General features: G+C 35.8%; 1 protein-coding gene across 1 annotated transcript in view; it reads left to right on the top strand.

Moving 5' to 3' along the window:
* The window catches only part of DNAH8 (dynein axonemal heavy chain 8), a 148,501-nt gene extending 135,072 nt beyond the window's left edge, over nucleotides 1-13,429 (top strand). Inside the window, 8 exon segments of the mRNA XM_052806646.1 lie at nucleotides 1,931-2,047; nucleotides 2,782-2,883; nucleotides 3,268-3,428; nucleotides 8,036-8,192; nucleotides 8,722-8,874; nucleotides 8,968-9,157; nucleotides 12,352-12,473; nucleotides 12,928-13,429. Coding sequence (XP_052662606.1) covers nucleotides 1,931-2,047; nucleotides 2,782-2,883; nucleotides 3,268-3,428; nucleotides 8,036-8,192; nucleotides 8,722-8,874; nucleotides 8,968-9,157; nucleotides 12,352-12,473; nucleotides 12,928-13,215 — 1,290 coding nt within the window. The 3' untranslated portion in view covers nucleotides 13,216-13,429.
* The last annotated feature ends 3,268 nt before the right edge of the window (nucleotides 13,430-16,697 follow it).

Below are 16,697 nucleotides of genomic sequence, written 5' to 3'. Positions count from 1 at the left end.
TATGGGCATCTAGAATGAGTTTTTTTCTCATCTAACCTTAGGTGTCCAAAAGTTAGTTGCCTGGTGTAAGCGAAAAAGCTCTCTCTGTAGTCATTAGAAATAGATAAGCACCCTGAAAAAGAAAATCAGCTTATTTGTCTTAGCCGTCTCTCTATAAAAGAGTGAATTATTGTCTAGAGATGTATCACTCTTTCTGTCCATTGATTTTAAAGGCAACCCAGATGCCTAGCTTAGAGTAGCTGTCTGCTTTCTAGATGGCTAAAATTAAATAAAATCTATCATTTAGCACCTTGTTTTTATCTATTTTATCTGTGTCAATGTGTTTTCTACATTAATTCCAATGCCAGTACAATGATATCTATACTATGTACTTTAAAGATAGATGGTTTGAGATCACAATAAATACCAACATTTTGAGCTCTCTGGATATACCTTGTCATCAAGGATCTCAACATAGTTAAAACACTATTTAAGCCTTAGGCTCTGTTGAGCTGCTTTTATTTGCAGTGTAGCAAAGATGGAGAGAGAAGGACAGTTTGTTGGAGGTCCCTATTTAGATACAGTATTCTGCATTATTTTCCTCCTTCTACCTTTTTATAAACAGCAAGAAAGCGTTCTGTGTACTGCCTCAGGATTACACTGTTCGTGTGGAACTAGAAGGTCTGAGCTTATTCAACCATCAGTACTTTTAAAAACTATTATAGCTATTCATCTGTTCAGAAGATTTATATATGGATTGCCAATCAGCAAGCAATATATACATTGCCCTGCCTTTTAACTGACCAATTCCTAATATCCTTTGGTGACAAGTTGGCTATGATAAATGTAGCTTAAGAAGTAATTCAGAGAATTTGGTAGAAAACCATTGTACTTTTCTACCAGGGTGTTATTGGTTAATGCCGTCTCATCTGCTTATAAACAATACTTCATTTTGAAAAAATAAAAGGTTTATTTTCAATTCCAGTTCTTTTTAAATATTGTAGCTAAGGTACCTAAATGTTACTTACCTAGATGTCAAAGAGTGTCAGTCATTGTTGACCTGGTGATTTAAACTCTAATAAACATGTTATCACTTAGTTAATTTTAGAATGTCAGTATTACTCTGTTTATTCATTTAATGAATGTCAGCACTATTCAACAATTTAATTCTTAACTTCTTGGATTAATTTGTTATATGTTCTGAAAAAAATCATTGAGCAATGTAGCTGCAGTGGCTGAAACAAAATTGTGAGAAATCTAATAGTGTTGAATATTTAAAATATTTGAGCTGCAGATTATATTCTCTTTTGTAGTCAACTGTTTTTCTGTTACTGCAAGTGTTACCATTTTATTTTCAAATATGTATGCAATAATAAATTTGAATAATTTTATTATTTATAAGGTGGCAGCCTTATAGTAAAGTTGTGAATTTTGAAAAAGGTATATTGAAACAATATAATGAAACAATAAGACAAAAGGGGCAACCTGGAAGCCTTTGGATAACTAAGCATTAATACAGGAAGTTGAAAAAGTGAAACTATCATTAGTAGACAGTATATGTAGAAAAAAAAAATGAAAAACTGTAGAACTCGGAATTGTTGAGTGTGCTGAGAATGCAGAGATTTGGCAATCCTTTAAATTAATTACTTAATATAAAAATCTAATCATCCACACAGACATGGGACATTTCAAACCTATGACTGATCCATTGATTAGTAAAGGTAGCAATAAATTATTCTGTTGCTTTTTCTAGAAATATTTATCCCTCATGGTGTAACTTAACAATAAACTTTATTACTGATGTGTACGAGGCATGTAGCAGTTTCCTAGGCTAGCTTTCTTCTTCAGTTCAATTCTTTACTCCATTATTACTATTATTATTGAACTTTAATAATGAAACAAAATTATATGTCTTTGCATAAACATATTTGGTTTTAATTGTATTCCTAAGGAACGACGCAAGTTTGGGCCTTTGGGTTGGAATATTCCCTACGAATTTAACTCAGCAGACTTTACAGCCAGTGTTCAGTTTATACAAAATCACCTAGATGAATGTGACATCAAGAAGGTGAATACTAAAATTTGCATACGGTATATTTAATTGCTTTGTACAACATCTGTAATTGTTTTTTTCTTCGTGTTACTATTTATAATAGTTTATTCATTGCTATTCTTTCAGTGCAGCTTCTAATGATCAAAGTTCCAGATTCTCTGTAAGACAGTCAAGCTGAAATATTTTGTGTGCTATCATCCATGTAAAAATATCTAATAGTTAAGAACTTCAGAATTTCATCTTGGTTTCTTTCAGTACCTTATCTAAAATATTAACAGGTCTATACAATATCTGTTTTGGAAAGGGAGCTAAAATATTTACAGAGTTTGGCAGAGCCAATCAAACTTCTCTATGGCTGCCATTTGGTCTTCTACTATTTATCAGGGAATAATGTAATAGAATAGCTATTCCTTGCAAAGCAGCACTTTGCCAATAGAAGGATAAGAAACTGGGGGAAGGGGAAACAAAAGAAGAAAGAGGAGAGGCAGTAGCAGGTGAGAGTGATTTCAGGTCAACCAAGATATAATGAGATACATTTCTAATAGCAGGATCAAGCTCAACTCTACTATAAAATTATAGGGCTGAGCTCAGAAAATACTTTAGAAACAAAGTATTTTATTCTTCCATCAATGATCTTTTCAGCTTACGTTGCAGAGCTTTATGAACTTCAGATGATATTGAAATTACAGGCTGGATACCTCCTTCTTACATGTTGTAACTACAGTCTCATTTACTTTACTTGCATCCAGGGGATATCATGGAACACAGTACGCTACATGATTGGAGAAGTGCAATATGGAGGCCGAGTCACAGATGACTTTGATAAGCGTCTTCTTAATTGCTTTGCAAGGGTAGGAGATCTTGAAAACACAGTTATTTATCATTTTTATTGGCAGCTGCAATACAGATATCAGAAGACCTTCTTTCTGCTGAATATGCACTTCTCCACCAGTTCATAAGACTCTTCAGAGTAAAATTAATTTTTCAAGACATCTTTCTTTGGCAGTGAGGTTCTTCCCCTTGGTTTCTCTCTAGTGAGGAGCAAAAACTATTAAAAAAACTTAGCTGGAACTCAAACTTAGAACACATAACTCTTAATGATTTACTCATGTATTCAAGTAACATTAGATAGAGTAGCTAAAATAAGAACCCTAATGCTCCAAGAATAAAAATGAGATAAAAAAACTCTAAGTAGCAAAGTAATTGTGGTTTTTTCCCCTCTGGATTTTTCACAGGTGTGGTTTAATGAAAAGATGTTTGACAGCACTTTCTGTTTTTACACTGGGTATAAAATTCCAGTGTGCAAAACTGTGGAACAGTATTTTGAATACATCCAGTCACTCCCTGCCATGGACAGCCCAAAGGTCTTTGGTCTCCATCCTAATGCTGATACTATGTAAGTAGGTCTCCACATATTGAAAACAGAGACCCTTTCTTTTAGTATTTGGAAACACATCCCTATGAAATGCTTAGGTAAAGTATATTTTCCACAGGAAACCTAGGATTCATGTGAATTTCACTATTGAAGTGGAACACCTGATGTGCATGGTTATGAATGCAGTATCTACAGCTATGTTTTACATATTCTTTTAAAGCAGTTGGAATTCTTATTACTTACTCTTTGTGGTTTTAGAATTTTTTTTAAAATTTGAAAGCATTATAAAACTTTTATATGAACATGATACAAGTTCTACACAGTTCAACTAGAGAAAGTTTCTAATGTTTGCATTCTGTTCCAAGTAGTACATTATTTTTCTGTGCACACTCATTAAATGATTCTCTTGATTATCATTTGGTTTACAAGCATGCCTTTGGATGTAACTACAATATTTTGTTGCCATCAGTCCTGCCATTTCTATTATTTAAAAGAGGCTTTTTAACTGCACCATGTACTAACTCCATTTAAAATTTTATCTTTGACTTAATTCACTTTTTCATTCCAAATAATGTGTGTAACAGCTTGGCTTTTATTTCCTTCAAATGTTATATGCCCTGTGAAAGGATATGAGTCATCATCATATTTTTTTCACTGAAGTTCTTAATAATTCTGCCATAAATTATTGCATTTTCATTATGTCCATATTCATTGTTTCTTAACAGCTTTTTGTATTTTTTAAACAAAACAGATGTTATTCAAATGCCCAACTGCTGTGGAAGCCTAATATCTTCTAACATTTTTGGACAAAACAATAATTTCCCACAATTTTTCAGTCTCAAATTTGAGAGGCTGATGCCATATCAAAAGCCCAGTTTTCTAAGCATGCTGTGAGAACAGTACAGTTTTATTGTCAACTCTGCCTAGCACCTACCATTGTAAATATATACTTCTGAAGAAAAGAACCTAAGAGTAGATTCTGTTTCAAGTCATTTTCTGATACTTGCAAGACATCCCTTCCAGAACTGATTAAAGAAGAGCCAAGATTTAACAGAGAACTAAACAAAGTCCTGAGGAGAGACATGCTTTGAATCCAAAATTAGGCTTGCAGGAGGGCTAATTTAGAGGAGGAAACTTGAGACTAACCGTGTTGGGGGAGCTTTAGTGAGTAGGAACAGCTCTTTAATTTCTCTGTAGTACTGAGTTTTTCTTCCACTTGGTACATCAGCATATTCCTGCTACTTTAGTCCTTCTTCTGGAGATTTTCCTTTGTAGGTATTTCTTTAGAGTTTGGGGAAAATGTTCAACAGCTTCATGCTTTTTTCCATGACTTATCACAGTCTGTTATAGGCAACTATGCACATGTATTGTCTGTCTGAATTTCATCTTTGACACAGACCAAATAGATTAGCATCTCATACAATATAAAAAGTTGCATTCAAATTCTCCTTAAAATATCCTATCAAGTCATCTCAGAGTATGCAGAAGGCTGACTGCTAGAATTTGAATCCTGAGACAGCCAGGACCTCTCCATGTTACTATTACTGAGGACAAGAAAGACCTTATCTCTCACTAATTTAGTGGGACAGTTTTCCAGTTCAGCCAAAAGCTCAATCCGTTGGTTCCAACTGAATGTCAATACTTTCATCCACTTGGGATTAACACCTGAAGTCATTGTGATTGATTTTAACTTGCTCTATGAATCTTAGGCTCAGCAAAGGCAACATAGTTAACAAGTACCTGAGCAGGCAAGGAATATTCTCACAATCTTCTGTCACAACCTCTTCTCCAATTGGTTTCATACTGAAGCCTTAAATCTAACTAGATTTTTGTAAAGCTGCTTCAAACTGTTATTAACCAACTGAAGATAGAGCAGAATCTCCCATTGTCCCTTGGTGAATGTAAGGTTTTGAATACCATGTTGCAATAGATATTGCTGTTTCCTACACAAAGTCAAGGTAATGTTTCTCTCAAACTGCATTTATTTTTAGTTTTAACTTCCAGTACAGAAAATTCCTGATGCCACAGACTTCAGCTATCAAACTACGATAGGTTGTTGAATCCAAGCTCTGTGTAAGAAAATATTCTTAATAATACTTTTCTGAGCAAATAAAAATCCATAGAAAATTCCTTCTTTTTTTCTTCTTATTACACAATTTGCTTTGCAATACTGCTTCAGGAAAAACCATATAAAGAGATATAAAGTGCTTTATCTTACATACTCACTTTTAGGCAACATTGACACTGTAAATGAGATTCATTTAATGTTGCTTTAGCTTCCTTTACAGTTATCCAAGACTTTCTTTACTGTGATAGAGAAAAATAGATCCTTGTAAAGTGCAATTCCTCTGATCACAAAGCAGGCATCTAAAATACATGAGCTGAATCATGCTTCTTTGCATTACCTATAAGGGCAATCTAGACAAACAGCTGTTATGTAGGCATCTACACTTAGATGTCTAAATGTGATCAGGGACACTCGATTGTGTATATCTGATTTCCTTCCCAGGAACATGGTACTTCCTCTACAAACCTGTGCAATCTTTTTTTCATTATTGTTTGCCTCTGTACTTCAACATTTTATTTGCAATGTAAATGAAAGTCAGGTTTTGCAAAGCCTAGAAAAATTTTGTTTCAGGGTGTCTTTTACATGCCCTGTGTCCAACTGTTACGTGAATGAAATTTCTTGTTTCTATTTTCTCCTCACTTCCACACTGGAATATTATTTTTAATTATGTATACATTGAGATGCATCTTTTTTCTATTTTTATTTACAACAAAAGTCGTTTTGTTCAAACTGCTATTGCTATTCATGTTTACTTCTTTATACAAGATTCAGATGATAATTTCTCCTCTCCAGAAGATTCCTAGCTTGTGTCATTGAAGAAGGGAATATTACTTACCTTTTATTCTGCTCCTTTGAGGTTATTTTTCAAAAACTGTTCTCTGCTTTTCCCCAAAGTTTCCATATTGCCTTCTTTTTTGAATTGTTTCTATTTTTGTTTAGATTTGGAGAAGGACCATTCATTTTGATAATCCTGTATTATTTTATAATTTAACTGATGTAATAATCATGGGACCTATTCCTTCCACATAGAATAGTCTGACAACAGCATTGGAAAAACAGTACTTGCAGTGTGAAGAAGGCGGCTCACTTCTCTCTTATCACTAGTTGTTAGATCAGCGAGACCTGGAGTAAGGGTTACAACCATGAGTATGTCATCCAAATGAGGAATGAAGCCGTGAGTCCAAGAGAAATTTGATTTTATCCAACTTTTCTGCTCATATGTGGTCTTGAATAAATCTGCCATTCTTTAAATGGGGTCATAAATGGAAAAAAGCTTGAGAGTTTTGAATCTAAAGTCAAGGGTTATTAAAAACAATGAAAAGTCCCACCATTCTTAGATTCAGAAGCAGAAATTATATCCTCTGAGAAGCAAAATGCCAGTAGGATTTCTTCTACTTTTCTGATTTATAGTCTTTATAATTGCATCCACAAACAGTTTATGTTGAAATGCTGCAGTATCTAGCTTCTGTAGTCTTGCAATAGCATCTCCAAAGCTTAGATGCTTTAGGAGTTCATGTGGTCTAGCCTGTGGCACAATCCTTGGTTTCATGTCTTATGTAGTTATGTATGACAAAGTAATAGAAGGAGATGGGTGTTGTATGAAGGTTGAAAAGTAAAAATGACATGCAAAATTATGCTTTGAGTCAGTATAAGTTTATGTTCTGTGTCAGACTCATGCTGTATATTCCTTATGTAGCTGATTCCATAAGGTAAAAGTAGGCAAAGCCAGCACTGCAGTACCAACACATACACTGTTATGTTTTCTTTCTTACTGCCTCTCATAGCTCTATGCCACTAGATAGCATTGTAACAAAAGTACTCCTATAATTCTGCTTGTGTTGAAGGACTGACGTGGTCTACTATCTTTTACCATCAAATGCCACATGAATTTAATTCACTTTTTTATATTGACTCAGAACATAAATTTACATTAGTACTGCCCATGGTGTACTATGGAATAGAAGGTTTTAATCTTCAACATTGTAAATCTAGCAGCTTTTATCATTAATGCTGAAATACCTCAAAGCAGAATGAATTTACTTATCAATAAAGGGGCAGCTTGCAGAGTTATGCCTTCACCTTTTTGTTCTGCATTCCACTTTTAAGAAGTAACTAACTGAGGGAAATATTCTTCCTTTTTAAAAAACTTTTGTTGCTTCTTCCCAGCAAATAGCTGTTTAGAAGTCCTTATCAGGCATACGCCATTTTCTTCGCTTTCCTCAGAATCCCTAGAAATCGTATGATAGGTTTTTCTGCCACCTCAGATTCTCAGCTTGCAGAACTCCTTCTAAGCCCTGAATTTGAAAAACAGCAAGTGTAGAGGTAACAGGGTGTGTAGAGGGAATTTCATATTCTTTACAACCATGGAAAACCAAATGTTCACAATCAGTGTGTTCAGCTTGGTGCAGGACGCAAAGGAAAACAATTTCTGTTGGGAGTTTTGATTTAACCTGATGACACAGTATTTTTTTTCTCAACTTTCAAGATGTGTGTTCTACAAAGTATCATTTAACTATTAAAAAATCCTATGTAATTTATAACATATTTCTTATCCTCTCAGATACCAAAGTAATACAGCAGCTGATGTTCTAGATACTATTACCAATATTCAGCCTAAAGAAAGTGATGCAGGACCTGGAGAAACTCGTGAAGCAATTGTTTATCGTTTAGCTGAAGACATGCTAGAGAAACTTCCTCCAGATTACATACATCATGAGGCAAGCTAATCTTATTTGTTTTCTTACTGTTCTCTCTGTTAAGTTTTCACGTAAGACATTCCAAAAAAGAAACCCTGAACTGTAAAGAAAGTTCATACAGCTTGTAGCAGATTTAAGCAAGAACCAACATCTTTATCGCTATCAGTGTGAATCAATATGAGGCTTTTTTATTTAAAATAAAGACATCTAACAATTGATCATGGAGATATGTCATGGAGACTATGCTTGGATTTCCAAAGCTGCATGTGAAAACACAGAAAAACATTAGCCTTGACTTTTTGTGACAGCAGTTTCCTGTGCCTTCTGGGTGAAGTCCTATTCTAGCAAAATCATGAGTAATTGGGTAGCATCAGACAAAAAATAAAAGTAAAATAAAAACTGCAACAGTTTTAAGGGGATAAATGTTAGTTAAATAACGTGAAGTACAAGTCTGCTATTTACTTTTCTGAACACAAGTTAAGATATCGTATATGACAACATTTCAACAATTCAGATTTAACTAAATTCCTTCTGTGTTCCTATATTTTAGGTAAAAGCTCGTTTAATTAAAATGGGACTACTTAATTCTATGAATATTTTTCTTCGGCAAGAAATTGACCGAATGCAAAAGGTGATCACAATACTTCGCAACAGTTTGAATGATCTTAAATTAGCCATAGAAGGAACTATTGTTATGAGTGAGGCAAGTAAAGCATATTTACTATGTATGGAATACTATATTTTAAAATATTACCTTGATTGCTTTAGTTCATGTATTATAATTTCATTCCTTCAGAATTTGAGAGATGCACTTCATAATATGTATGATGCTCGAATTCCTCAAGAATGGAAAAGAGTATCTTGGGATTCTTCGACACTTGGCTTCTGGTTTACTGAACTTTTGGAAAGAAATACTCAATTCTCTACTTGGATATATGAAGGAAGACCAAATGTGTTTTGGATGACCGGATTCTTTAATCCACAAGGTAAGGGTACTGAAAAGACTTGAGTAATGATGTATTTAATCATAATTTAATGGTTTTTACTACATATCTGATTTAATATTACGCCTAGAAAAGATGTTTTCATTGCTGTCACAATATGTCATAGAATTCAAGATGATAAATAGCTTCAAAAAAGAGATTAAAGTCATGTGAAACAGGTCCAATGGTAGCAATAAACATGACTGTCCAAACTTAACCTTCAAGTTGAGAGGTCCCTAAACTCCAGGTTACCAGAAACCAGAAGAACATAGATGGGAAAGAATTTATGTGTCTTTTTGCCTGTTGTAATATTATTTCATTAAGCATCTGCTTTTGTCTAGTGTCAGAGACAGGATGCTTGCACAGATGGTCTTTTAGTCTGACCCATAAACACACGTTTTATACTACAAGAAGGAAAACATGTAGTTAACAAAAAAAAATGCTTTATCTGGTTGACATATTGTAGCATGATATGATACAGCTTCTTCCCAGAAAGGTTGGACCGGGTGATCTTTTGAGCTCTCTTCCAGCCTGGGCTGTTCTATGATGCTATGAGCATGCAACCATATCAGAATTTATAGCAGTTACCTATCTTTCACAGAGAATCACCAAACTGTAGTTTTCACAGTATTTCTATTTCACAGGTTATTTAATGAACAGTTTGTTCAAATTCATGAAAGATATACTGCAAAGTACAAGTAAACATTATCTATCATTATCTGTTATAGCTCGATATTTTTATCATTCATAGGAAAGAAGAAGAAAAACAAATTGTAACCATCTCCAAGAGTAACAAAACCTGTTACCTTATTAGATGCATGTTCATAGAAGAATCTCATTTAGCCTACACAACTGCCCATACAAAATTCTCATGGGAAACTTCTATGTAATGTAAGCTATGAGGTGGTTCTTTTCATTAGGATTAACTGCTGAAATACTTGAATATTTTATGAGTTATCTTCACTTTGTGATGCTTCTATTCTTACTGGCCTTTCTGTGACCAGGACTGTAAAAAGTACTAATGTCAAAGTCTTTCTTGGAGTTGCTCTCACAAACAGTTGAGGTGCCTGGAGCACATCCAAATTATCATTAAAAGATGGTATTGAGATGCCAGTCAAAACATCATTCCATTGGTATCATAAATGGCACAGCTGGTAAGCATACTGATCTCTGGTGATTCAAGAGCAGCACTCATGGTGGTGTAGAAGAAGATAATGGACCAAATTCTTTTGACCAACGAAAATATTTAGCCTAATAGCAAACAAACCTGAGACACAGATGGTCTTGAACTTGATTGCTTCAACCTCTGTGTTCCAAAAAAAATAGTCCTGTAGATGGAGAAAGAAGTCTGCTAAGCACAAAAGTTGTGCTACGGCTAGGGGTGAGGTAAGTATAGTTACTGTATTTGTAATACTGCTCACTAGGAAATGCTAGGTAAATCAAATCATACAGTAAAATTTAAAAATTGGCTGGTGTGAGGCAAATCAGAAATTGGACTATGCTGTGCTGCCATTGCAGGAAAATCTAGACTGATTGCACTGGTGAATCAAGCTCTAAATCTACCAGCATTGGCAAATACATTATAATGTTAAAACGTGAGGAGTGTATTTTATCAGTTTAGTGGAAAAATCTATTTATAATACTAAAAATATCACCAATAATTGCATTTAAACCTGTTGTGATTTTTTAGCATTACCAGTGTTTGTCTCCTATAAATTATCATTATTAAGGGAGAATGTATGTTAATGGTGGTACAATATTCCATTCAGTAGACATGGTACTTGGAATGAACAGGCTTATGAAAAACCAAATATCATATTATAGAGATATAATTAATTTTAAGCAAAATTTAGAAGCCTAAATAACACTGTTTTATTTTTATCAGAATATATAGTATTTGAGAAATGAATACATGTTCATTTCAAGTACTACATTAACTGTATTTACATCACCTATGAATATTTTAGCTGTGACAAATATCTTAGCTTCTAATTGGCTTTGGCCTAATTAGCATGTTAAACCACTTCTTAAATCTAAAAATGCTGTCTTCTACTGCATGCCTATGTACTTTCATGATTTCCCCCCTGGCTGGTCTGTATTTCATTTGGCGGTTTCTCCTCCTTGTAGATACTTTGACAGCCCACAAAACGCTAGCCTTCTTTTCCTTTATGCCCTATCAAGAAGGAACTGATGCCTTTTCATCTTTAAGTCTTTACAGTAATCACTCTTAAGTATGCAGTTCTCTATTATTAAATTTTCTGTCTTCGCCTCAATCTCTTTGACAACTCCAAGTAGTTCTTCATCCGGTAGCATAAAATAGCAGCTATTGGGTTTTTGGTGACTGCATTGTCATCTTCTGAGACACTTACACAGAAGCAACCAGGTGTTTGCTACAAGTGTTTCATTTTTGTAGCTTTTTCCTTTGTAACATATCCAAACCTCTTGGCTGCCCAGATGTTTGTCATCTTGTGCTTGTGTTGTTCAGCCCTTTACCTCTCAAACCCTTTTTATTGGAAATCTCTGTAAAGTCTGTTCAAAACAATACTCAAAATATCACCTAACTTGCTCCTTGATTGTGTCATCCTCTACCTTCATTTCTGTCTAGAACTCCATTTTCTTCACTAACAAAACATAAATTTTTCATCCTTTGTAGGCACTGCCTTGTCTAGATTCTTCTTTTTTTTTATTATCACATTCAGACATACCTTTTCTGCTTTCCATCAGTGAAATTTATTTTATTTTGCTACTTCTTTCATAAAAAAAAAAAAATTGCCTTTTTCCTACATTGCCTTTACATCAATACCAGCTCACAAAATTGATATCTTGTCTGTCTTCAAATTCCTTCTTGAAACACACCTCTACCATGGATCCTGTAGTTGATTGCCTAATGATAATTTGTAAGTCAGTATCCTGAGCAAACATTTGTTAACTGAATACATCAGTAGCAAAAAACCCTGTATATTATTTTATGTGCTGTTTAAAAATATTTTTCTCAGTGTAATGCATTCTGTGCCACTTCTGTCATTTGTTCCTATTTTGGCCCAAAGCAAAGTTTGCTATCATTAGTCTGGGGGCTCATTTTCAATAGAACTCTGAATATCTGTCTATAACATTCAGTGCAGAACCATGCAGATAACCGTGCAAGACATTTTTTGTCATGTGAGATTGATACTAAATCTCGGGCTTAATTTCTCAAGGATTCCTGACAGCAATGAGACAAGAAGCAACTCGAGCACATAAAGGCTGGGCTTTAGATACAGTTACAATACATAATGAAGTGCTGAAGCAAAACAAAGAAGAAATCACAGCACCTCCTTCTGTATGTATGACATACAAAGATATTTCAGTATTTATATTGTGCTAGAGGAAAAAGTTACTATTGTCTTCACCTCACTGTTTTTGCTCAGCATAGAAGATAAATAACAATAAGTATGAAGATTTTAATTTTTTTTATTTTGCAGTTACAAAAATATTTAATTAAAAGAACCATTTCATTGTACCACCTCTTGATTTTTGGAATTTATAGTAAACTTTAGATCAAATTTTATAGTGTACAGACTTTATTAAACAACTTTTATTGCCATCCCTTTCAGTAGCATTATCTTCTGAAAAAGGGTGATATTATAGTTTAAAACTAAATAGTTTGAAAAGATTCAATGTCAGATTTTTTTTTACTACAAATCATACATTCTTTTTAATGTTTTAAGCTAATTCCTCATTTTACAAAACAGGTGCTTTATTTTGTGTTATGTATCTGCTTACTCTCCACACAGGAAGGAGTATATATCTATGGGTTATACTTGGAAGGTGCAGGCTGGGACAGACGAAATAGCAAACTCATTGAATCTACACCAAAGATTCTTTTTGTCCAGCTGCCTGTGGTGCATATATTTGCTGTTAATACAACCAGTCCTAAGGATCCCAAGCTCTATGTTTGTCCTCTTTACAAGAAGCCCAAGAGAACAGATCTGAACTATATTACAGTGATCTATTTAAGGACAGTAGTGTCTCCAGACCACTGGATATTGAGAGGAGTGGCTCTCCTGTGTGACATCAAGTAAATTGCTTTTCATACCATAACAGAAAGAGAATATATGGCATATGTAACCAATCACATGTGTAATTCTTCTACTGCTTTTTATTTGGTGGCCATTGATCATTATACTAGAACTTTCATTTCAGTCTTGGCTTAATGATTTTTTTTCTCTGCTTCCAGTAAATTCAGTTTGTCATGGCTATTTGGTGATTGTTTTAAAGTAAAGTTTTCAAAATAACTTCACTGATTGTAGTCTTTGATGTTTCCATTATATTACTTTAAAAAAGGAATATTTACTTTAATAATAGAATTAATGTAAAATAAAATGTTGTTAAACCTTAAAAAAAGAAAAACTTAGCCTTTTCACATTCTTTTTCTCATATACAGCTTTTAGCTTGTGTTTCAGTGACATATGATGACAACAGAAGACAATATAGAACATAATAAAATTTAAGTTCTCCTAGACACAAGTTCTAAAATATTCTTGGATTCTGCATGATACATACATTATTTTCTTTGACTCTGCAGGAAAAGTTTAAGACAGAAAAGTATATTTCATCCATAATTTTTGCTTGGGGTTTCTCAGGGTTCATTTGTTCTTGTTGAACTACATACATTAAGCAAAACTACACCAGGAATGTTTGTGTCTGGAATATCTGACAGAGACCAGTAAGTTCTCTGTCCAGTTTAGCTGCATAGGAACATAGCTACAGAAGTAGAACAAGTACAGTAGAACAGAAGCCAACTACTTAATATGGATGGTTTTGTAATTAAAATAGAGGACCAGATTATCCACAAGTACAATTATTTTCCTGCATCTCATCTTAGCTCTAAAATATAGGCTGGAATCCTTGGAGTGGCTATCACAGCATTATTCTGTGATAAACCTGATAAACATCCATGAATTTTCCAGACATAATTAGTATTAAACTAATTCTATTCATGTCATACTAAACAAGATATGCAGTCTACACTATATCTTTAATAATCTGCATAAAATTTGTTCTTCCTTCAGATAACTTTATTTGGCAACCCAGGTTTTCACTTACACCCCATGACTGGCCTGTGTTCTTCCTTCTGCAGTTTGAGTGATCAAATGCATCTGTTGTGGCAAAGTGCAGCTACTACTTGATGAAGCCCTGGAGCATCTAATGGGATGGTAAAAGGCCCTTCCTTGAGTGAGAATCCTACAGCTTTCTGTTGGAAGTCACCGTCCCAGGATATTCTCTTGCAGAAACGCTGTGGCATATAGGAAATAACAATACATAGACACAAAATGATGAGCAGAGTAATGAAAAGGAAGATCTCCAAATGCAATTAAGTAAAACGTTTCTTATGTCTCTCCTCTGCGCACTTTGTTAGATCCAAATAAACCAGCTAAGGTGTTAGATAAAAATACACAGAAATTGTAAAAGTTAAAAGTTGTACCACAGAACTACATTTGCAAAGGAGGAAAAAAAAAACAAATCTGACTGTGTAATTGCAAGAGATTTTGCTCCAAGTAATCAAAAAAATAACAGTACTTGTGGTGGGTGGAACCTGACCAGCAGCTAAGTACCTGCCCAGTTGCTTGTTCACTCTCCCCTGTGCCAGCAGGATAGGGGAAAGAATTGGAAGAGCAGAAGCTGAAAACACATGGGTTGAGGTGAAGACAGTTTAATAACTGAAGCAAAGCTGCACACACAAGCAAAGCAAATTAAGGAATTTATTTACTGCTTCCCACTCGCAGGCAGATGTTTAGCCTCTTCCTGAGAAGAAGGGCCTCAGCACGCATAACGATTACTTGGGAAGGCAAATGCAGTAAGCCCAAATGTCCCCCTTCCTTCTCTTTCCCCAAGCCTTTGGTGCTGAACATGACATCATATGGTATGGAATATCCCTTTGGACAGTTTGGGTCAGCTGTCCTGGCTTTTTCCCCTCCCACGTTCTTGCACACTCCTAGTCTACTTGCTGCAGGGGCAGAGGGGGAAAAAGTTCATATCCAAAAAAACAGTGCAACAACTATAGTGTATTAATTCCTAAAGTTCTTTTCCTGGTCTGGCCTTTCAGCTTAATTACAATGGGGAAACAACATGTAACCCTGTGAATGCCTCCACAGGTGGAAGATGTGCATTGTCACATTTACAAGCGAAAGTCTCTATGGGAAAAAAACAGGGAAGGCACAAATTAATAATGTGCTGAGTTACATAACTTACACTGAAGAGGATTTTATTCTCCATCCTGCATAATATCAAGAACAGAGATGAATAGTATAGAATCATAGAATCATTTAGGTTGGAAAAGACCTTCAAGATCATCGAGTCCAACCATCAACCATGTCCACTAAACCATGTCCTGAAGTGCCTTGTCTACTGTGCTTTTTGAATACCTCCAGGGATGGTGACTCCACCATTTCCCTGGCAGCCTGTTCCAATGCCTGACAACCCTTTCAGTAAAGAAATTTTTCCTAATATCCAACCTAAACCTCCCCTGCTGCAACTTGAGGCCATTTCCTCTCATCCTATTGCCAGCCACCTCACTACAACCTCCTTTCAGGTAGTTGTAGACAGTGATAAGGTCTCCCCTCAGCCTCCTTTTCTCCAGACTAAACAACCCCAGATCCCTCAGCCGCTCCTCATAAGACTTAGTGCTCCAGGCCCCTCACCAACCTGGTTGCCCTTCTCTGGACACGCTCCAGCACCTCAATGTCTTTCCTGTAGTGAGGGGCCCAAAACTGAACACAGTACTCAAGGTGCGGCCTCACCAGTGCTGAGTACAGGGGAACAATCACCTCCCTGCTCCTGCCTGCCACACTAGTTCTGATGCAGGCCAGGATGCCATTGGCCGCCTTGGCCACCTGGGCACACTGCTGGCTCACATTCAGCCAGCTGTCAACCAGCACCTCCAGGTCTTTTTCTGCTGGGCAGCTTTCCAGCCACTCTTCCCCAAGCCTGTAGCGCTGCATGGGGTTGTTGTGACCAAACTGCAGGACCCGGCACTTGGCCTTGTTGAACTTCATACAATTGGCCTCAGCCCATTGATCCAGCCTGTCCAGATCCCTCTGTAGAGCCTTCCTAACCTCAAGCAGATCAACCCTCCCTCCCAACTTGGTGTTATCCACAAACTTGCTGAGGGTGCACTCGATCCCCTTGTCCAGATCACTGATAAAGATATTAAACAGAACTGGTCCCAATACTGAGCCCTGGGGAACACCACTTGTGACCTGCCGCCAACTGGATTTCACCCCATTCACCACAACCCTCTGGGCTCGTCCATCCAGCCCGTTTTTTACCCAGTGAAGAGTACACTTGTCTAAGCCATGAGCCGCCAGCTTCTCAAGGAGTATGCCATGAGAGACAGTGTCAAAGGCCTTACTGAAGTCAAGGAAGATAACATCCACAGCTTTTCCCTCATCCACTAGGCAGGTCACCTGGTCATAGAAGGAGATCAGGTTGGTCAAGCAGGACCTGCCTTTCGTAAACCCATGCTGACTGGGCCTGATCCCCTTCTTATCCTGGACTTGCCATG

Source organism: Harpia harpyja, chromosome 13, assembly GCF_026419915.1.
Source record: "Harpia harpyja isolate bHarHar1 chromosome 13, bHarHar1 primary haplotype, whole genome shotgun sequence".
Lineage (NCBI taxonomy): Eukaryota > Metazoa > Chordata > Aves > Accipitriformes > Accipitridae > Harpia > Harpia harpyja.
Note: the sequence above shows the minus strand (reverse complement) of the source record. Positions and strands in the feature narration are given on the sequence as shown.